Genomic DNA, 24,696 nt, shown 5'->3' with positions numbered 1-24,696 from the left:
GTTTTCTGCTCTGTTTTGTGCAGTGATAGTAGCAGGTAACTGCATGCTTGTCAAATTATGTGAATAAACGAATTCATAACATTGCATTTTTCTCTCCATGCAAGGAACAAGTAAGATGTTGTAGAAAATGTAATAGAGGGCTGCATTGCTGATTTTGCACTTTATCAGAGCTTTATTTAGAATTGCTTTCCTGAAAGCTACACACAGGCCACAGTGCTGAAATTCACAATGTCATAGCTTTTGGCAGAAAAAAAGAAAAGACTTACCTAGGTAAAATTGGCTGAAAGTATGGCAGAGCAGGTCTTGATGCGTATGCCCATCCGTGTGCTTGTCGAAGCCGAACTGACTGCAACACATTTAACTCTGACCCACCATGGTGGCTGGCATATCCTGAACTTTCACCACTCTAAACAAGACAACTTTCAGCCCTCAGCATTGTATTAAAACACTGTACAAAACACTCAAAATTTGTTTCAGTGCCATCCACGGACAACATCAGTCGCCATTCACCAGGCCAGTAAAAACAGAATAGATAATAGCTTCAAACCCATGTAGTCAGAGTTACTAGGTCTGCACCTCAAAACAAAATCCAGGTGACATTCACCACGCCAGTAAAAAACAGGTACTTAGGTAACGTAACAGCTTCAAATCTGGTAACATGTTGGTCGGACTTTACAAATACACTACCATATTTACATGGAATAATATGATACCAAACAATAGTGCAACCATTCTGGACAACAATGGTGTATGATAAAATTAATTTAGAATACTCTGGCAGCATGATTTACGAGCACAGGCAGGTGTTACCTACCAGCCTTCTCAATGCTCGTAAAACCAACATTGTAGTTTTGATTTTACCTTACATGATAACACACTTGGCTGCAATGGCACATTTAATTTAATACTGTGAAAAGACCAGTTATAACCACTTCACAAGCACAATTGCACCTCATGCCGACATCCTTTTCCAAAGACAGTCAGCAGCGTCTTTCGTCAAAACTGGAAGATAAATCCCCTTTCAACTGTTAACATCAAAAATATTTCTTCATGGTGTGACTGTGATCTCCATATGGAAACCTTGCAGGAAAAGAATTAATGTCAATTGCCAGCTCTTCAAATTTCTTTGGACTTTAACTTGCAGTACCATATCCAGTTTGCTTTGATATTTTGTTTTTTATTCCATGTTGAAGTTGAACACCAAGCTCCAGATATAGCAGGCAGCTTGATCATCTTCGGCCTTGGTATAATATCAGTCCAAGTTCCAGTGGTGGGTATCTTCTAATATTCAAATTAAAATGAAAAGCAATAGGCTTTCTCAGCGCCGACGACGGATTTCACGTTGATAAAAAAGGGAGCTCAAGGTCAGCAAAACTCGGGTTCAAGGAATGGCGGGCGTTGAAATGACTGCTGACGTCATCCAAAAGCCGCTAATGGTTAAGAGATAGGGACTAAGCTGGTCCCACCCTGCAAGTAAAGGGAAGAAATTTCTTGAACACCATAAAGCTGCGGGGGTTGCGACCAGGATAAATGGTGGTTTCTGAGCCTGGCCGCAAACTTGGCTATCTCAACTCAAAACTAATGTTAAGGTGGGATGGTCCCTTTAACACTCCTGGGTGGAGAGAAACTGCCCAGCTAACCTCACGGTTTATCAACTGGAACAAATTCATACATCCAGTACAGCACGGCAGCGATGTCGCAATAAGGTTGCTAAAAAAAAAAAACAGACGTTGCGAGAATCAATTTAAAAAAAGCTGTATTTATACTCGTAAATCACGAATGGAACCCTACCATTCCAAAGACTCCAATTCCGACCTCCCTCAAAACTAGACCTTCCTCTTTAACCACTCAGTACCCTTATCCCTTACGTTGGAGAGTTCGTCACCAACAACCCTCACCTTGGAGAGTTTGCTGCAGTCAATGAGGTCGGGTCAGTCCCTAGCCCTTCCACCCCCCACCCCTCACCTTGGAGAGTTTGTTGTAGTCGATGAGGTCGGGTCACCCCCCACTCCCCATCCCATCCCTACCTTGGAGAGTTTGTTGTAGTCGATGAGGTCGGGCCGGTGCCGGTGGATGAGCGCGCAGAACGCCAGACCGTCCTTGAAGCTGGTGTGGAAGTTCTGCACGTTCACGTTCTTGTAGGGCGCCGTCTTGCGCTGACACCAGAGCAGCAGGCCCTCCTTGGCGGTCATCTCCTCCACAGAGATGTCTTGGATGGCGAACCGCAGGATGATGGTCCAGATCATGCCCAGCGTCATCTTCAGGTTGCCGTCGACGATCTCTGTGGAAAGAAAGTGGTGAAGTTAAATACGGCCCCAGGCATCGGAAAGGGATGATTGGGGGCTAGAAACTGCACAGCCTGCGAAAAGAATGTTAAATTCACGTCAATTCATAAACAAGCCTTTGGTAGGAAAGAGGTAAAACGCGTAAAGAACCGCGAGGTCAAAAGTGACAGCGACTCCTACAACGCTGCTGCTATTATCAGTTGGAGTCGGTAAGCCGCGACACAAAATTGCTGGCCATTCTTTGCCCGCATTGTAAACCAATCGAACCACGTTTCCATTCATCAGCAGTGAGGTCAAACGGCATCGATCCACCACACTGGCATCTGTTTATCTCAGCGTTGTCACAAAAGTTATCGGCGCCGGAAAGGCCATCGACATTGGGCCCACCACTGGTAGCGTCGTCAGTCACAGAATGAGCGCAGAACAGCGGTAGATCAATCAGGTCCTGGAACTGCCTGAGCCGTCCTTCACTGCCCGCCCTGCTGCTTTTGTTTATTGTTTGTTCATCGCCTCCCATCAATCCAACTCGCATTCGGTAGTCATCATTCATGCTACGAGTTACATCAGAAATGGACGGAAGACGAGCCATCAACGCTGGACAGGTAGTTAACAGGAAAACAAAGTAGGAAATGCCATTCTCATTGAGACAAGAGACAACTGCCAAGGTCATGATAATAGGATACATACATTACTAACTGCATGTCAACAGTGCATGCATGATGAAAAGCGACTTTAGGACAATGAGAAAATGAGGAAAACAACTGTAATTTTACAACGAACTACATCGTTGACTAGATTAGTCCCGAGCAACCAAATAATCGTGCGCTTATTACTGCATTCTGCTCACGAAATATTCAATAGCACATGGGCCCATACAAGGCAAATTACTCGCTGTTCACGAAGCTTTGCTCACCGACACATTCCGACGTTATCTGTCGTTTTTGGCACGTATGCAGACATTCCGTCGCGCATTAGCTGCGTCACTGACAGAGCCGCACTGCACCGGTGAAGGTCGTTCGAACGACCGCGGCCTCCAGTGTCATCAGATACATAGACGACCACACTCACAGGACTGTCCCGTCAGCAGGGCTGGGTCGTCCTGTCAAGTATCAGCAGACGGGTGTCTGCTGCGCCGCTATGGCCTGCACCGGACGGCTCCCTTCAGGCAACAAGGCAACCACAAGACTATAAACACCAATCGAAGTTCAACAGGTGGATAATGGAGCCGCGTACCCCAACAACGCATGTCGGTACCGCAACCATTTCTGAGCAGACGACACTCCAATGCCGCCCTAGTGTTGATAGCTCGCGAGATCCGATATCGTTCCAAGGTCTTACCGTTGCATCAGTCAACTCATCAACACACCGGGTTATCAATCAACTCCCTGACACTCGGGTGTCCCTGCAAGGTCCAACAAATGCGCTTTCATCCCGCTGAGTCCTCCGAACCATCACACTCCCCGTTCACTCCAAACAGTTCTGACGGTCCTGAAGTTTCGTCCCGGCTCCCCGTCTGTCCACTACCCCGCTCTCGGTGCCCTATCATCCCACCCATCCTCCCCGTCGCTCCCGACAGGCCGTCGGCACCACGGCTCAGTCAGCGGGCAGACCGCGGGCCTGCCCTGCCGACCATACCTGGCCCGCGAGCCGCACATTCGCCGCGCCCTCAGCGGTATGCTAATGCTCCGATACGTCGGCCGAACGGAACCGCAGACGGCCAATAATATAGACGTCTGAGACGCACAGACCGGCCTCTGTCAACGGCGGGAGAGCAAAGCCATGGGCGTTTGTTGTCGTAATGGGAGACTTCTCAGATAGGCAGCAACCTATCCAGTCAATAACACATTCGGTCGATAACCTATTGACTTTCATATTGCCGTATCGGTGCAACCTATGATTACAGACTGTGGCGGTATTCCCGTAGATGTGTTGTAACGTGTAAAACCGCAGTGCGAAAAACGAAGCAACAGAAAGCATCACAGGTTACAAGTGCCGGTATCACGTGACAAACAACTGACAAGGCCGCCCGGCGGAATGTCGCGTCACGTGACCTCCGAGAGTGGCTCGGCATTTTGCCGCGGGCGACGTCAGCAAAAACCGGACCGGCACTGGGTCACTTTCGCTGCCACTTTGGCGCTATTGTCTCATTTATGCTGCTAGTGGTGTGGAGGCCGCCGTCTCAGGCCAATAAGAACACAAGGAATACGGGTAAAGGTCACTTGCAGAAAGGTCCGTCAATCATGCAGAGTGAACTAGGTAGTAGGCATACAGTCTCTTTCAAGGGTGTATCTGGATCCAAGGAATACAAATAAAGATCACTAGTGGAAGTCTTCCAGGCAGGGTCGGATCTGCTGTAGCATTTCAGAGGTTTTGAACTGTGTGATGGTCAAAAGACGCTGTCCACATCACAGCCTCTACATGAACGAGACAAACCACAAGCCAGCTTTGGCCTATAAAGAGCATGGTGCCATCAAAATGGCGCCGCACCGGTCATAGCTCAACACATGCAACCATAAAATTGCATGCACGACTTGCATTGTTATGTACCGCGTCCGCAGCAGATTGCAGGCGTCCAAGGATGACGAAATAAAGCCGACAAGGCCGCAGCATGCCGGCTTTATTAGTCGAAACCGGTTCGGTTGCTGATCTCTGTGTCAGAAAGGTGACCTGCATTTGTCCAATTATTTCTGCTGGTTCCGTTTAATTTGACGTGACTCAAGTGGCTCCACGAGCTGCCTTATCTGCTGCCCCGATAACGAAGAATTTCTCGTCGTTAGGTTTCTAGCTATCCATTTGAATAGCTTTCGAGTCGTTCGATTGGAAGCCTGTTGGGCGACTCAGATATAAAAACAGACCGGGCGGTCGCTGCAAAGGGAAAGTTCGTTAGAGTTCGGCCGTTCGTCGGACAGGTATGGGCGAGCAGGATCACTTTCAACCGACAGGGGTTCGCTTCAAACAGCCGTCAGAAATATCACTGCAGCGCCGTTGATGTCCATAACCTTCAAGTGTATGACTATTCTAAGAAATAAAAGAACTTTATGTGATTTGCTCCAAAATGGTATCATCCACCCCAATCTGACTCATGCCCCTCCAGGCTCAGACGAGCCTAACTGAAAGGTCAGAGGGCTTGAATTAGTTGGCGGACCGTTTTAGCCCGACGGCATCCATTGACGGCGGTTGACCGTCGCCGATGGGCCATGGGCACATCTTGGCACTGGACAGTGACACATGTCACTGAATCAACAGTCACTTACAAATATAGGGGCCATCTCTTCGTCAGTAACGAGCGAATATGATGGAGAATAAGAGTGAAGCAAATTGAAGGACCTCGATCAGCTTCGGACGTCGTCCAGGCAGAACTCACACAGCCGCAGATCCCGGGTCGGATGTCCAATAGGTCTGCCTTGTGTCAACCACTGACACATGACAGGCGCACTTGGCCACTAATAAGGAAAATCAGTACCAGTGTTTTTTTATCGGTAAAACACATGCCACACAGAGTGTCCGGTTCCAAAGTATATAGCTGTCCGGTTCACCAAAAGGCATAGAAGGTTTATAAATAAAAGCGGTCATCGGCACAGCAAAAGCATGCCTTAACTCGAAACCATCTAATCAAAATTGGAACGATTGCTGACAAAAAAAAAAAAAATCACAAACTTAGGGACTAAACAGTAAACATAGACTACAAGCTATCAGGCATAAAATCAATCGCTAAGGTCATGCGAAATGGACTTGTGGACGAAGGTTTCCAGGTAAATACCATACCGATAAGTACCATTGACATGTAGCTCTTTACTGGTTAGGTTCCAGTGACCCGCACTTTGTGATAGACCACCTACGCATTCATCTGACATCTCAGCTCACATTTGGTTTCCGCCGATACCGTTTGACTTTCCTTCACTATCCCGACTACCTGACCTGGAGGTATACGCCGGAAAAAGTCGTCTAGAGGACAACTGAACCACTTTTCCCGAGCTGGCAGTGGTAGGGCGAGTTTTCCCTTGCGTGGCGCATATCTCGCGACTCCAAGACCGGCCAAGATCGGCTGCTGACAGAGAATTTCAGTCCACGCTATTCGTTACTTCTGACGAGCGTGCCTCACGATCCACCCGCAGATATTTTCAACAGAGACGATTCGCAATCCCGGCCACAGAAATTAGACACAGCGATGACCCAAATGACCGGCATTCTTATGCTCAACTTTTTAATGGGCGGCATTTGTCGAGGAAGGCTAGGCACTTGTGAAATCTGCATGCTTCCTTTGAAAAAGTTGCAAGAGGCGCATCAAAAGCACTAATGCAATCCATCCCTTCCAGTCATACCGAGGACAACCCCCCCCCCACCCCCAACATCATCTTTTCACCAGCTGACACTGATGACGTCATCCGTATCCACCGACCGTTCAGCTGTACGGTATCAGTATACCGCCGATCCCGGTCGCCCAGCCACGGTTTATTTACACCAGTCGAGCCAACACCATGCGGTCTCTCTCGGTCACCAGACTCGATCGGTTCTAGGATTTCCACATCTCTCGCTTCAGGATTTCGGTCTCATCCAGTCACACGCCCAGTCACCAGACCCAATAAGTTCCATTCAGCCTCGGACTAACGAGTCACGCCTGTTACGCTCCCTGTCTCTGTCCAGTCTCTACTCTGGACTCTTCCATTTGCCCCCTGACCCCAGTGCACACCGCATGCCTGACATTCCGACTTCCGTGAACTGAATGCAGAGATAAACTCGACGTCAAGTTGCTGCTAGCCTGCAACGTTGCAATGATCACGGAAACACGGACACAGGGTCAAAGTCCACCAGGAGATTCGGCGAAAGAACGCATACCTGTTTGGACATAGCTTATACAGACAATCATAGACAGGGTGTGTTTGCGTATAACGGTGCGCGATTATACGAGAGTAGCCGGTGGCAACATCAGGTAACGGCAGTGCGGCTGACGGTCCGAGCTCGGAAACGTTTATCAACTCTCAGACAATGCGGGATTATGCGGGAGCACCACGCTGCATTCACAGTGACGTTACAATGGGCTCACATCGTTGCCACACCCACGAAATGCAGTCCAAGCACAGCTCGACCCCCGAACGTGCTACGGCGAATTTGGTTCCGGCTCATGTGGCAGTACCATAGCTGAACAATGACTAATGAGCATACAAATGTGGCAGTACCATAGCTGGACAGGTGACCAGTTAGAGTGCAGCTTTCGAGGACCTCAAGCAGCGTCAACCAGCAGTACCCAGCAACAGCTGCTCAGCAGGCAATCCACCGGCCTCAGCAGTCAGCACTACCTAGCGGCGTTAGCAGTGCCGGCGGTGGCGGCGGCGGTTGTCGAGCGGCGTCCGCGGCTGTTTACCCTCGGTCGATGTTTGGCCGCTCAGCCATCACCCGCCGAGCCGGAGCCAGATCCGGAGCCGTGCACGGACCGACCGGAAGGTGATATGGGCTGAAGCTCCGTGCTGGCGGAGAGGGTTGGAGGGCACAGAAGCACACAGAAGGGAACACCGACTGTCACCCTGTGGGGCGGGATGGAGGGTGGGAGATTCAGGGGATTTGCAGCTCATCGGGATGAAGTAGGTATGAACTGCGCAGTCGTGCGGATGTGATGAGAAAACTCCGCGGTGAATGACAATTATGCAGTTGGGAAATAGTTGTAGATGTACCGACGCGGCGGTTGGCTGTGCTGTTCGGGACCCGGCGGAAGACCCTGATCAGCACCATCAGTGCTAATAGCCCACCAATTATCACCGACACAACAACCATCGCAGGCCCTCGGCACTAGTGGTGTCAATCGGAACTTGAATCTTCGGAATTCCGATTTTGTCCAATGTCCAATTCGGAATTCGGTTGGACAATGGCAGCAGGCTTTGGACAACTTTGGACAATCGCTTGCTACACCTCAACATTTTTAAAAAGTAATCGTGTTTAACATTGATTGGCTATTAGAAAGCTCAGCTTTCAATATAATGAAAACTTTTGAGCTGGTAACGGTACATGAAAAGCAAATTAGATAACAGTGTTGAGTGTAAACTATTGCGTAGGTGTCGGACATCTTTGGACAAATGGCTGGCTTGGACATTTTTGGACGGACAGTCGACGTAAGCATTGGACATTGGACGGACTTTGGGCATACGTTTTCTGAAAATGACATCACTACTCGGCACCAGTCCTCCTAACGGGACCCGCCCTCACCACACCACCGTCCGTTGTCGAAGCATTCCTTCACACGGGAGCCGCCTTCGCGTGTAGCCGCCTACACAGTTCCCGCGGGAGGCTCTACAACACAACATCGCCGGCTATCCCGGGGAGAGGCCGTTCCCACATTCGGAGCTGGTGTGACGTCCAATTACGGTCTCCCCGCGGGGCTGCCGGCCAGAGATCGTCGACCGATGTCTCCGAGACCGGCCGTGGGAGTCCTCTGCAGCGGGGCAGGAGCCGAAACGGACGATACGGACCATCCCAGGCAGATACGCGCAGATCGAGCTGACGTGAGTGATGGGGGGAGTAAGGAAACAGTCTAGGGCATGGGAAGGAATGCTGAAGGAGACAAAACCAAGTTGGCTTAAGGGCGCCCGGACTTTCAATGTCATCGAAGTTCATGACCTTAGAAGAAAACAAGAAGCAGCCAGTTGCAACTTGCAGTAGCCAGAAGCTTGATCGGAATCCACGAACAAGACAAGAAGACAAGGAACGGGAGCAGAGCGAAACGTTAGCAGTCATTCCATTCAAGCCCAGATATCAGCTCACGCTGCCCCCCCCCCCCCCCGCCGAGACCAGTCCGAACTGGGCTGTGTCATTCTCCCAGACCGGGCGCCCACCGTGCCAAGATCGGTCCCACAAGTTCCCGCGACTAACAGTACCCAGAGCCTCGTCACGGCCCGGCACGGACACCGTGTGCCAAATCATCCCGGACGCAGGTATGTCATTCGGGGTTCCCAACGGCTTCACGACCATACAGTCGCACCACCAAGAATCACATCTTGCAGATCGCCAAGGTTCGACGACAGCCACGCTACAGAGCTCGGCTTATAATGACCCCCCCCCCCCCCAGTCCGGAGGCACATTGTGAGCCTCGAAACGGAAGGTGAGCACAGGCTCGGCAACCAGCAGTTGCACACACGAGCACAGAGGTCGGCCAATTTGTCGCGCAGCCCCCTCCCCTCCCTCGTTTTGACGATCGCCACCAGTGCCGACCTTGGTCCGCGGCGGTCACAACAGTACCAGACGTCTGTCAAGCCGGGGCGTTTACCACTGTGCCGGCGGGCGCTCTACGAGAGGGGTGAGCTAACGCAGCCGCCGCTGCTGTTAAAGGGACCCTCCCACCTTAACATTAGTTTTGAGTTGAGATAGCCAAGTTTGCGGCCAGGCTCAGAAACCACCATTTATCTTGGTCGCAACCCCCGCAGCTTTATGGTGTTCAAGAAATTCCTTCCCTTTACTTGCAGGGTGGGACCAGCGTGGTCCCTATCTCTTAACCATTACGGGAATCTGATGACGTCATCAGGCTTTCGAACGTCCGTTAAATGTTTGACTAAAACGTTTTGTACCACGCGGTGGTATATGCTGCTTTGCGCGCAACAAATGCCGCACTTTCAAATAAAGTCGCTAGGAACAGCGGAGATCCCAAAAAGTAAACAAAAGTAAAAGTCTAATATCTTGAAAACCGGTGAATATTTTTCGATGAAATTTGGTAGATATTCGTTTTTGCTCTTTCTGAACCGAGCGACATCACTTTCATGCCAATTCATTAACTTTTTTGAAGGTGGGAGGGTCCCTTTAAGCCGTCTTTGGGCGTCTCGCTGAACCGTGAGCGCACTCGAGTGCAGGCGGTCGAGGTCGCATGGAGTACAAGGTGTTATCTGATCACCAGGAGGGAGGCGCTGACGGATTATCGAGCCTTGCAGGCTGTTAAAATGTATCGGCAAAGCGTCAACAGTCGGCCCCACAAGTGGCAACTGATACGAGGGGAGGTCTGGGGGGACTGGTACGCGTCTGTTGACGCCGCTAAGCAGTCGTGATATTAAAATACTGAGTGATGTTGTTCGGCAGAGGTAATATGGGATCATTGAGTGACGAGTGTCGCGACCATTAGGCTCTATATGGCACTGATGAGTAACGGTGACCATGACTAATACATTACCAAAATAGGACACGAATACATGACTCATCAAAGGTCAGATGACTACCTCAAACTCCAGCCTGATGAAATGCTGTGCCGTTGAAGTCATCAGTATTTTGCTCTTAGAAGACGAATCTGAAGAATTTAATCACGAATGGGACAGGACTACGCCAAACAGCCAATCTACTGCTTGTACATATATGACACTAAAATCGTGACGAACGGCATTCTTCACATGATAAAAAACACGATATGTCTCGTACGATCCACGTCAAGGATGCAAAGGATACAAAGAAAAGCCGCCGTGAGCCTTTGGACATATCCAGGAACATAACCACAACACCCAATGTTGTAACAGGGCAAATAACAACACCAAATATTATCAAGCATCCGCGACCGCACTCTTTCACTCTATCTATGTAGTGATAATACAATAGAAAGGCATTATACTAGGATAGCTGGCCACGACTCTCCGTCCTGATAATGCTCTCCTCAGTCACAGCCCGCCCTAAATTACTGCCATAGACCTGTCTGGGCTGGCTAGTCACGCCTAATCCCGGTCCTGTCCGGGTTAGAGTGTGGCATAGACCACAGCTGTCCGGTTGAGCCGTCATTAGCCGTTATCGGTGATATCGCCCCGCTATCAGAGACGCCCGCGGCTGGTGGGGGCTTGGTCGGTGGTGTAGCTGCCCCATGCTAGGATGATTACAGCCGAAGTGCATGTGAACACCTATGCTGAGGCGGCAGGAGGTGAAATGATTGTACCAAACAACTAGACGTTGAGATTTTCGACAATATCGAGGCTAAATACGGCAGCACAGTAATGTACAATCACCAGTTCCCATTCCAACTGTGGAAGGTCGGCGGTTGGCTGAAAACTCGGTAGGTACTGCACTCAGTCTGAGAACCCAGCTAGCGCCTTCTGCTCCAGCTAGCTGCCGGTCGGACGGCTCATAACGGTGGTCGACCGCCAGGTGGTCCTCGTAAACACATACACACAAACACACACACAGACACGAAGTACCACGAGGCGACCAGCTGTTCCCCTGGACCATCCTGCTGCCGGGTGGAACGCTACAGCCCACAGCAGCGCTCGATAAAACGGAGCAACGCCAGTGTGGAGAACGGTACCCTTCAGACACTTGATAGTTGTACTCCGCGTCTGGCCAATGCCATTCGTCAAAGCTCCGCGAGGTGTCTGACAGACATTGGGCCTATCCCACTGCGCCCACATGGCCAGCATTCCATTGTGTTTTGGAGCGCTCTGACAGCCGTATTATTTGTTGTGTGAAAACAAGTCGGTCCTTAGTGGCGTTTACCGCCTCTGAATGCTGATGAGCCCAGCACGGTCCAACTGACGAGTCGCTGATTTACATGAAGATGAACACACCGAGAAAGCGCTAATTCGAAAGCGATTAGTGGGTCGACTCCGGTATTAGATTCAGATAATGCGCAGAGGGGGAGAGAAGCCTTGTTGATGGCATGTAAATAATCGAAAAAGCTGTCGAAGTGTAGAGGCCAAAACACTCATGAATATCTATCACCCCTTCACCGCGCACGAGCGACCAGATGATATCTTATCAGGCACTTCAACCACAGCCAATGGTAGAAACTGAGATAGCTGATGTCTGAAGATAAATAATACCTGCGATTGCTTTGGAGTGGCAACTCGAAGCTGGTCCTTTCTACCATAAAACGCCATGATAATTTATGAATGCGAGAAGCTGCAAAGGTGTTAAAGAGACTGCTGAGCACACCCTCCCGACAACAGATATTCCCTGTTTCACCTGAGCCTGCCTCGACGGTAAGACAAAATCATCACACCCCCGACCTCCCCGTCGGACTCACCCTCGGCGCCAATGGAGACCAGCTTGACGCCCTTGCTGGCGATGAAGTCCAGTGCCTTGTTGACGTTGGCGATCTTGTGGAAGCGCATCTTGCCGCGGTCGGGCTTGGAGAGGGTCTCGCCGGAGATGACCTCCAGCAGCAGCATCAGCTTCAGGCCATTACGGAAGTCCTCCTCGATGTTTTCGATGGAGGTGCCGGCCTTCCGCAGGTGAGAGTTGCACCAGGCCGTGAAGGTCTGCGGGAAGAGAGCGGGAGGTCAGAGACAGGTCAGCGACAGGTTAACGGCCGGTCAGCAGTACAGGTCAGGTCACTGCCGTCCGTGATATATCTGTTGCAGGCACTTTAGAAAATCAGTCATTTTGTAAAATGCCTAGGCATTTTACAAAAAGACGGCTGTTTGAAAAATGACTGAACGCAACCAGGCTTTTTTCAAAATGGCTAGCCATTTTACAAAATGACTAGGCATTTTGCAAAATGCCTGACCAGCATGGAACGTAGATCCCACTACAGATACTATGGCCAACAGTTTTTGGACGTCTTCCTATACCCTATAGGTACGTGTTCAGCCTGTAGCTGATCGATTTGAAGCTCTGTGATGACGACAATGCTGAGTAACGACCAGGTTGAGTTGCAGACTCGGCTGTAGCATAAAGCATTGTTTAGTTAACGCTGTAAAAACTCCCAAGTACATCAACGCCGTTCATGTTCTGCCTGAAACTAGACCTAACAAAACCAGCCGGAGACCGGCCCTAGTCAATAGGCAGGCCCGGTTGATGTACAATTACATTTAAACGAATGAGTGTAGTCTTTGTTTGATTGTGTCTTTGTTTGACAGCTTTGAGTAACTACTTGCATGGTCCCAGTTAAAAATATCGAGCTCCACATCGGGAGAATCATCAGGTCGCTTGGCGTAGGACGAGAGCGTTGGTTTCAGAAGACACTAACGCCTAAGTGTGTGGGATCGAATCCTCGCGACCTCTAATGGTTTTACAGATACAGGCCGGCATAGGGCCAGTCGTTTGTTGACGCTCCAGATCGATCATTTTAAATCCAGCAGCGTCGCTGACGTGGGGGTTGGAAATGTCGCGGGCCTGCACTTCTCAAAATAGAGAGAGGTAGGTATGGACTTCCCACTGCTGGACTTCTCTGGTCATAATGCTGGACTCCTCGGTCCACCTACACGCTACCAAAACGTATATAATTAGGTTTACCTATCCGTGCTTCTATCCTCAGGATACTGAAATCCTTCTCCTCCAAGCCGCAACCCCCCTCCAGGCTGGACAGGCAACTTTATCTCATGCGGGTTGCTCCCTTGGAGCGGCACCGCTGCTCCTGAGGGAGCGCACCCCGTAGCCGGGTGCAGTGAGTGCCTTGGGGCTGGGTGGCCTGTCCTCTGGACGGGCTCAGCCCCGGCGACTCACTAGGGTGCCTGCCCAGACCAATGTCTCCCCCTAATTCCTATCATCCTTCCGGCTCTGCAATGGTCTTGTCGACCGAAAGGGCCTAACCCAACAAAACAAACAAAAACAAACAGTATATAATTAGGTAGGTAGGTACACTCGGGGGCAGATTGATGTTCCACAACTCTTTATCCACCGGGTTCCTATGGCTCAGCATTGGCAGCAGCCGCCTGGTACCGGTAGACTGTGCCGCTTCACTTACTTGTCATGCGGCACAGTCTACCCACACCGTATGACACCGGTCTGGGTCGGTGGCTGGAAGGCGATGTGGGCCGCCTGTGACGTCAGCGCAGCGGTGAGGGCCGAGCCCGGAGGCATGGCTCGGGTCGGCGCGGCGCGGCGGCTGGCGAGGGCTGGGGAGTGAGGTGGGGTGGGAGCACGGACATCGCGCGGCTGAGCGAGTGTAGTTAACTTTGGCGTCTCAAGGCGCCAATTATTCTACCTAACAATTGTGCTAAAGCAGTTGTTAAAATATCCTATCCCCAAGACAGCGCCTATCATCATACTTGCAATGCACATTACGACACACTTGAGCGTGGCAATGGGACAGCCGATAGAACTTATGCCACTCGTGCATCGAGGTGCGGACTGCGGAGCTATATTTTGTATAACATATTAGTATTAAGGTTTTGATTGAGCAGATTGGTGTCTATTGTTACGCACGGCAATCGTCCAGAGCCGTGGGAACTGGGGGTTATGAGTAGTGCCGCAGCAAACGCTCCAATTTAACCCTCGCCGGACCTATTGGTTTTCTACATACGCGCCGGCCGAGGGGGGGGGCGGGTACGACCCCCCCCCCCCCTCGCCGTTTCGCCCCTGGTGGAGCTAGCGCGTCGCGGAAAAAACGAGCGTGTGCGCCGTTACGAGACGCAGAGATTGGTACCCGATTTTAAGGTCCTAGGTCAACCGGTGACCTCTGAGGTCAGGTCAAGTGCCCCAAGGTACCGTTCAGTTTTTGGTGAATAACTTCGCAAAAAACGGCCGCAGAGCGCCGATTTTGGCAGCATCGTGTTCGCCTCGCTCAGGCGCGTCGAATGATATACTTTTTGTCCGGGTCAGGTCAACTTGGGGTGTTGACCTCAGGTCAAGGTCAGGTCAGCACCCCCAGGTCACAAAGTTGGTCGAAAGAGGTCATGTCGCATATCATTCGATTCGGCAGGCCTTCCTGAGTCCATTGGTGGCTTTCCCGACTCGCTAACTCAATTTGATCAAGAGTTATTGACGAAAAACTAATATGACCTTGATGACGTCATAAATGACGTCACGAAAGGTCAACATTGCAAAAGTGACGCATCTAACCTTGCAAGGAGTGCATCAAATCACGATTCTGTGTGCTTGAGATAGTTGGAGATCGTTCCCGGCGCCAGAATAGCAGTTTTCATTTTTCCCCTTTGACTTATAATGGTGAGGTCACGAAAATGACCTGACCTCATATGACCTTTAGGAAAAATCCGAGATATACATGTTGTGGGACTCATAATGGATACTAGATCCTGCAAGTTTCATTTCCCTGTGACATCTCCTCTGGCAGTGAGGGCGTTGCGAAGTTGCGACATCTGAAGACCGTGCAGAGGTTCACTTATGACGTCATAGGTCAGTGACCTGACCTGACCCAAAAATGCGGTTGGTGTCAAAAGATCCGGCTTGGATCAAAGGTCAGGTATGCCAAGTTTCAGCTCTCTATCGCCAGCGTGTTTGGAGCTATCGCGAAAAAACCCTATGGGGGGGCGGCACCCGCCCCCCCCCCCTCGGCCGGCGAGGGTTAACCCTAGAACGCCTAGGGGGGGGGGGGTTGTATCAACCCCCCCCCCCCCCTGAGGTTTTTTCGAAGTGCACGCTAAACGGCTTGTCGTAGCGGGCTGAAATTTTCAATACCCTCTGGGGCAACCTTTGCGCATCTTTTGCCGAAAAAAAAATTGATCGGGTCATGTCATGTCACGGAGTTATGACGCCATAAGAGGTACAGCCTCCGGCCGACAGTTACCAAACGTGTGCGCCGAATCCTTAGGTTTTCTGCCGGTGATACCCACATTGTTTGATGGATCATGATGAAACTTCCCATGCATTTTGGGGCAAGCATTGGCTATCGTGTGGTGCAAGAAAATTGACCGGGTCAGGTCAGGTCACGGAGTTATGACGTCATAAGAGGTACAGCCTCCGGCCGGATTTTCACGAAGTGTGTACCGAGTCCCGAGGTTTTCGTTTGCTGTGAATTGATTGTTGGAAGTTGGAAATACACTTTTCTGAGTCGTTACCTACAGTATTTATAGCGGAGCAGTGGTCAACAGCCGACGAATCGGGACAAACACCGGAGGGTGATGTGACACCATATCACTCATCAGCAATAGGCCTCTTACTTTTATAGGGTAAATACACCAAAAACACCATATATGAGGCAGAATTGAGTGGGGAATACGTTGTTGAAGGTTTGAAGTTAATATCTCTCACCGTTTTGCCGCAATCGTTGCGCAAAGTTGAAAAAGTTTGATTTTTTTTTTCGGAAAATTTGACCTTTGACCGGTCATAAGTAGGTCAAATGTTGACCTAGGACCAAAAATATACCACCAATCGCGAGATCTCGTTGAGAGCAATCCGTTGGTTTTTTCCGCTAAGCTCTACGACCTTCCGTTTAGAAACGCCAGGGGGGGTCGTAACAACCCCCCCCCCCCTGGTCGTTCGTGTTATGAGAAATGGCCTGGTCGTGCGAGGGTTAAAGGGTATTACTGTTGCTCTAATATGTGGTCGCAGCCTCCAATAGCAAACCGTTCCAACTAGGAGCCAAAAAGTCGGCCACTCAGGGGGACTCGGACCGGGCTTCTCCCACCGGCCAATTCACGACACGAGCGTTCATCCACTGAGCTACCGAGAATGGTCCCCGTCCGCACAAAACAAGATGACATTCACCCGCTGACCGCCAATGACAGTATTGTGACATTCGATCGCGTTTGACCGCGGCGGGTGGTCGCTGGTTTCGGCAGCTCAGTGGATACACGCTAGCGTCGTGGGGTGACCGGTTGGAGAAACCCGGTTCGAACCGTCCCAGGTGCGCGACTTATTTGTTCCTAGATGGAACGGTTTGCTATTGGTGGCTGCGACCACGCATTAGAGGAACAGTAATAATTGCTTAAAGTTGGGACGCCGCGCTATCCAAAAACCCCCGTTCCCACGTCTTTGGACGATTGCTGTGCGAAATAATAGACACCAATGAGCTCAATCAAGGCCTTAAAGGGACTATCTCACCTTTAACATGGGGTTTGAGTTGAGATAGCCAAGTTTGCGGCGAGGTTCAGAAACCACTATCTATCTAGGTTGCAACCCCCGCGGCCTCTTGGTGTTGAAGAAATTCGTTCCCTTCATTTGAAAATGGGCCTTGTGCAAGGCCCTATCTTCAACATGGAGCGACCGTTAGTGTGACGTCACCTCGTTTAGTCATTCTGATTTAAATGGGTTTGCTCGTTGAAAAATCGCTTAAAACTTGGTCTGAACTTTGTTGTGGTGCCTACAGAGTAAAAAGAATCAGCTTTATGACAGTAATATGGCCTGGGGAAGGAGGTAATTTTGAGCTGTGACGTCACATATTTGAAAGTTTGTGTTTGGAATATGGAAAGTCTAAGATGTTTAATGAAAAATAAATGCCAGAACCGTGTTCCTGGTCATCCAATCTATAAAGTCGGGCACAATTTAACTGGTTTTGACAACATTTTAGAAGGTGGGATAGTCCCTTTAATACTTATCTGTTAAAAACAATGTAGCTCCGCAACTCGATGCACGTGTGATATAAATTCTATCGGCTGTCCCAATGCCACGGTTAAGTGTGTCGTAATGTGCATGGCAAGTATGATGATAGGCGCTGTCTTGGGGATAGGACATTTTAACAACTGCTTTGGCACAATTGTTAGGTAGAATAATTGACGCCCTGAGACGCCAAAGTTAACTACACTCGCTCAGCCGCGCGATGGTCCGTGCTCCCACCCCACCTCACTCCCCAGCCCTCGCCAGCCGCCGCGCCGCGCCGACCCGAGCCATGCCTCCGGGCTCGGCCCTCACCGCTGCGCTGACGTCACAGGCGGCCCACATCGCCTTCCAGCCACCGACCCAGATCGGTGGCATACGGTGTGGGTAGGCTGTGCCGCTTGACAAGTAAGTGAAGCGGCACAGTCTACCGGTACCAGGCGGCTGCTGCCAATGCTGAGCCATAGGAGCCCGGTGGATAAAGAGTTGTGGAACATCAATCTGCCCCCGAGTGTACTCGTATCTACAACACGCTGCTCAGTCATTTTGTAAAATGGCTAGGTATTTTGTAAAATGCCTAGGCATTTTGCAAAATGACTGGAGAGTCAGTCATTTTGTAAAATGCCTAGGCTTTTTGCAAAAAGCCGGGAAAATCAGGCATTTTGCAAAATGCCTAGGCATTTTACAAAATGACTGATTTTCTTAAGTGCCTGCAACATATCGACTTAAAAAATGTTTTGTCGGTGCAGGTTGGTAATATGGATTAGGATTGGTACCCATATAAGCAATTTTGAAAAGAAGAGTCAACTTCCGTAAACTGAGCATAATAATTCCCCCCGACCTGGCATGCCCAGACACCAGGGCATAGCCAAGTCATCGTGGTTACGCCACTTCGCCTAACTAACTGCGTTTCGCTGTTGTAAACGGCAGCCTGCGCCTGTATCAACACACCTGCACTATTTCTGCAACAAAACCTTCGCGTCCTATCAACACATGATAACCGTATCGTCCTCTCCGAGTACAATGGCCCTGGGAGCTGCACCACACAGCAGTGTTTTCTCAGGCGTCTCAAGCTACCACGATCTCAGGCGCAGTAGCTTGGCGTGGCGGCATACTCCACCGGAGGCTACTATCCCAGCAGACGACCCTTCCTTTACCACCGCATTGGCTGCCCCTCCTGTCCCGTACTATCCCGCCAGACGCCCTTTCCTTTACCACCGCATTGGCTGCCCAACCTGTCCCGTACTACCCCGCCAGACGCCCCTTCCTCGACCACCGCTCCTCCCGCCCCTTCTGTCCCAGTCAGCACCGGCAACAGCCCCGCCGGCGCCGCCGCTACACGGCTCCGTGTCTGCAGACGGTTTCCGCCCGGGGGCCGCCGTGACCACCGGTTCTGCTGCTGTGTGCGCAGTTGTGGCGAGGTATTCGGGCATCCCGCCGTGGAGCCTCTCGGTGAGCCCGTATCGCGCATGGAGTGGAGGACGATCTAGCTCAACCGAGACAGGATGTGTGGCTACGCTTCAGAGAGCAACTGGTTTCATTAAGACGCAGCGACACATTTAGTCCATGCAGACACCGCCTGAGGCAGCTTGGAGCGACCCATGCTGAGATGAAAGCACCCAGTGCTCAGGAAAGCGTGAGATTTTCGCCAAAGGTGCGCAATGAGGCATGGTGGCGAGGCCCAACTCAGCTGCGACCGACAAACACATTCAACCATATCCTACGACTTGGTTTTCCCTCCGCATTTTTGCCATTCTTAGGTCCGGGCAAGTCCGTTCCCATCACAGAATCTCCTACTCTCGTCACACTCTGCAGCGGCGGTGGGACGGCCCGGTCTCCAGTGGCGTGCGAGAGCCACGCACGGGCCGCCGCCCACCGCCCAGCGGGCATCTCTCGGCTCTCGGCGGGATGGCGCGGCGGGTCAGTGACCGGCCAGATCTCACCATTACCACTGCCGCCACCGCCCCTGGCCTTCTCGGTCCGGCCGGCACGCAGGGATTTGGGCCACCGACCCACACGGGGAGGAACGAGAGTAGATTGGAGCTGGAGGGACAGGTAGGCGCGACTTTACATCGGAGGGAAGATACGGCTGAGCGAGAGCATCAGGACTTGTTTCGTTCATGCCAACGAGAGTATCCGAGCAACCGGTTTTATTTTGTTGACAAAGCTTACAGACGAGAAATGTCATGTCTCTCTGGTGGCGGTATCCTGTCCGTTAGTTTGTCATCTCAAACCAAACACTACTAATTTTCCATCACTCACTCCCGCATTGTTTATTGTAGTTCACGCCGCCTGTTTCTGAGACGCAGCAGATTCCCTGGACGAACAGTTTCTCCGCGCCTGCGGCACTCAGATCACCCTGACCACACCAGTGTGGGCCGCTGTCACGGGCTGTCAGCGCCGTCACAACAGCCGGTAGTGTGACGCGTCACGTCACGACACAGCTCCGCGGGGGGCGCGGTAACGAGACTGGGTAACGGAGCCGGAGTGTGGGAGAGAACATGGCACAGTCGAGAGTGTGCGAGAGGGAAGATGGACATTGGACTTTCCGAAACTGAGGAGAGAGCATGTATGCTTCGCATCGGCTATGATGGTGATAAATGAGATTTAAGTAGAAATCTGTTGGTTTCTCGCGACAACCCTCATCTCAAAGCTCATGCCATAGCAGCCTGCGCATCCGCTTCCACCTCCCCAGTGCCCATCCTCTTTGACAACAGATCCGCAAACATGCAGCCACACGGTGAGTCGGCGGTACAATGGAGCCCGTGCATGATGCATGCAAGTTTCCACAACGGCGCACCGATCCGGGAGCACGTGACGAGCACGTCCTTCGCCCACCCCAGCAGCAAGGCGGGGGTGGGCGGAGGGTACCCTGGAGCACGACGGGTGTGGCGAGCACGTCGCTGTGCGCGGTGGCACTCCACTCCACCCACCCCACCCACTCCGTCCATTTGACCCTGCCCCGCAGCCGGCACGCTCCCGGGACGGGCAGGGAGGGCCGGTCACGTTCAGCCGTGATCGTGCCCCTCGCACCCTGTCGTCACGGTAAGCAGCACACGGGCACGCCGCGGTTCGAATACCACCCCTCAGCGCCCGCACCGAAATCACGCGCGCTGGCAACGCGAGGAATGCAGCTACCTGTCTTTACTGCAGAACTTTAGTTGTAAAAATACGATACATGATCAGTACCTTCTCGACCCTCTGATGCCACGTTTTTCCTGGAGAACTCACGCATTTCACCCATATACAGCCGGAAAGTACGCATACCTGATCGCACGAACCCTTGCGGTTAAGTCGATGTGCTAGTGAATCCACCCAAAAATCCGCACCAGGCCCATAAGTGGTCACGGAGAGCCTGCTATGAGCAGCAGCCATTTTCAGCGACCGTTTGAGTGCCAAGAAGGCGTCGTCAGCTAATTATACCATTGGACGATAGCGTCACACGCTGATTAAATCATTTAACGGCCTGGCGGGCGGCCACCCGCGCTCTCCCCAGGGGCTGATAAACGACCCGACTTGGTGACGAATGCTACGGTCGGGCGCGATCGCAAGTGCCACGACACGCAAAAACACGAGCTGCCTCTTCGCAGCCTCGTTACAACCTCGTCCAAAACCCGTCAACGCCTCGTCGCCGTTCCAATCATGCCTCTTTATCACCTAGTTTACCAGCCTCTTTACGTCCAGTACAAACTAATATTCCTAAATAAACCGCGGCATGTCGGCAAGGTAAGCACTGTTGGCAGACAGTTGTCGGGCCGTCTGATCCGGCCGACTCATCCCTGTTATTTTTGGCCGAGATCTGTTATTTCTGGAGCGGACGCCCCCGGTCCTGGACGGGTCGTGGGGAGAGGTGATGCTCCCGTGTCTGACAGTGACATCACCCTATCCACCGGCTGCACACGGCAGCTACCCACACAGCCGCCCGTCCGTCCGGCAAGAACAACCGCGCGAGGCGCCGTCAGGTGCGCCCTCTGAACCGGGGGTGGCAACATACAGCCCCACTCGTCTGAGAAAACACTGGGGCACATTATTTACCGGGCAACACTCCATCATTTCGGCAAGCAGCGTTGTTTATCAGGGGAATGTGTTTTCTTGGCACGTCGACAACAAAAGTGTCAGACCTAATGTCAATGGCTGTCTCGACATGCAAATTAATGAAAGAAACAAATGAATTACCATTTATAACATGCAATTGATATAAAAATGAAAATCAATCATCCTGACTTCTCTGGTTCTCAAAATTAAATTAGATACTGAGTCAAGGTACGGATAACTTTCTAAAAATGCCAAACGAAAAGCCCAGCAACATTAAGACCACAAATTCAAAGCTCACGAAAAACCGAGGCGCATGTGTTCGAAAAGAAGTGGGCGTGCCCTTCGGTAAAATGTGGGCGTGGCAGTCCAGTACCATAGCTCCACCCCAGCCGTGGATTTGCCTGGACACGATGATGCAGCGATGGAGAGCGAGGTATGTGCATCTAATGCGATCCCATGCGTAACGTAATAGCTAGCTGTTAACACACATCACTGGGATGTGAAGTCTAATCGGCAGGGGGTAGACAGTGTGAGAGACACTAGCTGGGGACGGTCTGTGTGCCGGACACTGGCTGGGGACGGTCCGTGCGGCCGGTCCGGACACCGGCTGTCCGCCACCGCTAATGATAGCGGAGCCCGCCGGCCGGCCGGCTGTCCCGTCATCATGATTCACGAGCTGGCCGTCCCTGGAATGCCCCGAGGCTGCCGAAATATCCCGGCGGCCGGCAGCGGGCCAACGGGCCGACATCGGAGCCGGAGCCGGAGCCGCCGCCGCTGTCGGCTGTCCTGAGCGGACACAGGACACGGGAAAGAAGGGACAGGACATCAGGATCAGACACAGGACCAGAAGGGACAAGGAATGGGACAGGGACACGGGTTGTGACTGGAATGGGCGGCACACGCGAAATCGCAATGTTTTTTTTTTTTTTTAATCCGTGGGTAAAGTCAATCACACCTGACCCTGAGCTCATCCACAAGGTCACAGTGAGGTCGACATCAGCTGTCAGGCAAACTCGAGGGATATTTGTGTACTGGGAACACTGACCATGAGATGTGTAGTATGCGCTGAGTACACCGTTGTGTTTGCAAATCATCAGTCAACCAGCAAGGTGCATACCACCAGCCAAACTTAGACCCTAACATTGACGATACATCAAAGAGGTGACGTCATCCATCAGCAGCATCATGGTGACTGAAGACTGGCGTGTGCCAACATGATCAGCCAAGTATGAGGAATGACTGAACGGAGTCATCACGGGCTGACGGGACCGATCAACCGCACGTGGGTGATCGAGCCGCTGACGAACGACTCCTCTCCGGCAGCCCACCAACAGGCTGGGCTCCGAGTGACGAGACCTGACACCGAGCCAGTCGACGGTGTTTGTCAGTTCTGCGGGCGAGTTTTGTTCAACATTGGCACACCGCGCCGGCCGCCAAACAGTGCGGAGATAAAAACGAGTCGCCGAGTCTGGTGCCAGGGTGACGCATTGGGCACGTCACCGCCAATCCATCTCTCCGGATGAACAGAATCGCACCTCCGAGAAAACCTCACTTCTAGGTCCAAAAGCAAGACCAGCGGTACCTCAAGCAGCAGGACGGACAAATCCGCAGAACCAACCGCGTCTTCCCGCAGGTGGCCAGTGTCGTGGTTTGGGATGATGAACGACGCGCTGCTTTGACATGAGCGATATGTGCTGGCGGTCCGTCTGTCGGCCCGTCTCACAGGGAGATCGTTAGCTTGGAATCATCTCATCCGTGATGTTCCCGAAGACCTTGGTGGCCGGATGCGGAGCAAAGTCGAGAAAGGGACATGACACAGGTGAAAAAGGCAGGCCTGCGACAGCTCATTCATCTGTTGGGTCAAATGGTCACAGCCCGAAGGTAACATTCTGCTCTGGAGTATCATACTGCCATCTCGAAAAAAAATTGATGCCTACCATTCCAAAATGGTCACGGTGAATCCCAAATGTGCAATGACCGCCCTTTTGCCTCAGCCAGTTGCTAAACTGTCCTCATCCCATACACATATCTCCTGGATTTCCAGCCTCTATACCAAGACCTTACCAAACAAGCGTCAGATGTCAAAACAGCGCCAAACGAGTCGTGCCGGTTGAAACTTGCACTTGTTGCGGAAGCCACCCAAACCGGCCAAACCAGAAGTCTGTGAACATGAATCTCGCAACGCAGTTTAATCCCACAAAACCGCCTTATCCCTGCAACTCCAGCTAAGCCCGTGGCGTGAACCCGTGGGGCCACGTTTGGTCAGCACTTAGCCTCTACATCAGATAGGTTCAGCTCAGCTCCATGTACATACTGCAGCGTTCGTGTGGAGACCACGACTTTCCTTGTGCTCCACGGAGCACGACGTCACAAGGTCCCTCCCGTCACGTGCAGTACAGTACGCATTGGCACCATTCGACACATTAGTAGCAATTGGGGACAAGGACGATATCAACAGCATGCCGTCAAAGACAGACGGATGTCACCCTACGTCCCTCATCACAATACTTTTCAGCTTGCAGCGACCTGAGATATGCTGCATTCTGACACTTTAATTGGATCATCCCTGCCATTGAAAGCCACCCCTTCTCTCACTAACGATTATATCCTGGTGTTTCCATTGTAAGTTGTTCCTCTTTTCCGCAGCCAAAACAATCGCGGACTTTAACGTTGGAGGTGAGATCACTTGTAACCCAGCGATCCCGGGGTCGGTACATTCCGCGGCGTCATATTTCCGACAAATCACGGTCACGGACGGAGTTTCCTTGCTATCTGGCCAAATATTGTTCCTCAAACTGTGGACATAGTTTTCGACTGAGCAACGATGGTCGGGAAAAGGAAATGTGCCCAGAAATAGGCTACTTCCATTCACAAACAGCATTATCGTGCATTTTCCCCTTAAGTTCTGACAACAAGGTTACAGTAAATAACAACAAACTCATGTCACCAGAGGCATGCGGAAATCTGAGGCGACCATCGCATTAGTTTCCCGTGAAATAATCTACGAAGGCCATATTCGTCTCATTAACTTCCCCATGCCTCCATAACTTTTCTGCGACCAAAGCAGCGCCGCCACCGTCCCTCTGCTTGAGGGCTATCTCTGGGAGGGTCACATGCCCGCGGGTGTCCATCGGGTCACCAGGGGCGGCGCTCCACTCTCCGTTTCGGTTGGATGCCATCCAAGCTCACCCCACCCCGCCGGAGCCGACGG

General features: G+C 51.6%; 1 protein-coding gene across 2 annotated transcripts in view; it reads right to left on the bottom strand.

The window, feature by feature from the left end:
* LOC122370032 (alpha-actinin, sarcomeric) overlaps window positions 1-24,696 on the bottom strand; it is a 59,672-nt gene that overhangs the window by 14,557 nt on the left and 20,419 nt on the right. For both annotated transcript variants that reach the window (XM_043345271.1, XM_043345272.1), the window contains exons 2-3: window positions 12,259-12,493; window positions 2,028-2,281 (exon numbers count right to left, since the gene is read on the bottom strand). In XM_043345271.1, the coding sequence (XP_043201206.1) occupies window positions 2,028-2,281; window positions 12,259-12,493 (489 nt within the window). The remainder of the gene's footprint in view (window positions 1-2,027; window positions 2,282-12,258; window positions 12,494-24,696) is intronic.

The sequence above is a fragment of the Amphibalanus amphitrite genome, unplaced genomic scaffold (genome assembly GCF_019059575.1).
Source record: "Amphibalanus amphitrite isolate SeventyFive unplaced genomic scaffold, NRLGWU_Aamphi_draft 001092F_arrow, whole genome shotgun sequence".
Lineage (NCBI taxonomy): Eukaryota > Metazoa > Arthropoda > Thecostraca > Balanomorpha > Balanidae > Amphibalanus > Amphibalanus amphitrite.
This window is presented reverse-complemented; position numbering and strand designations above follow the sequence as displayed.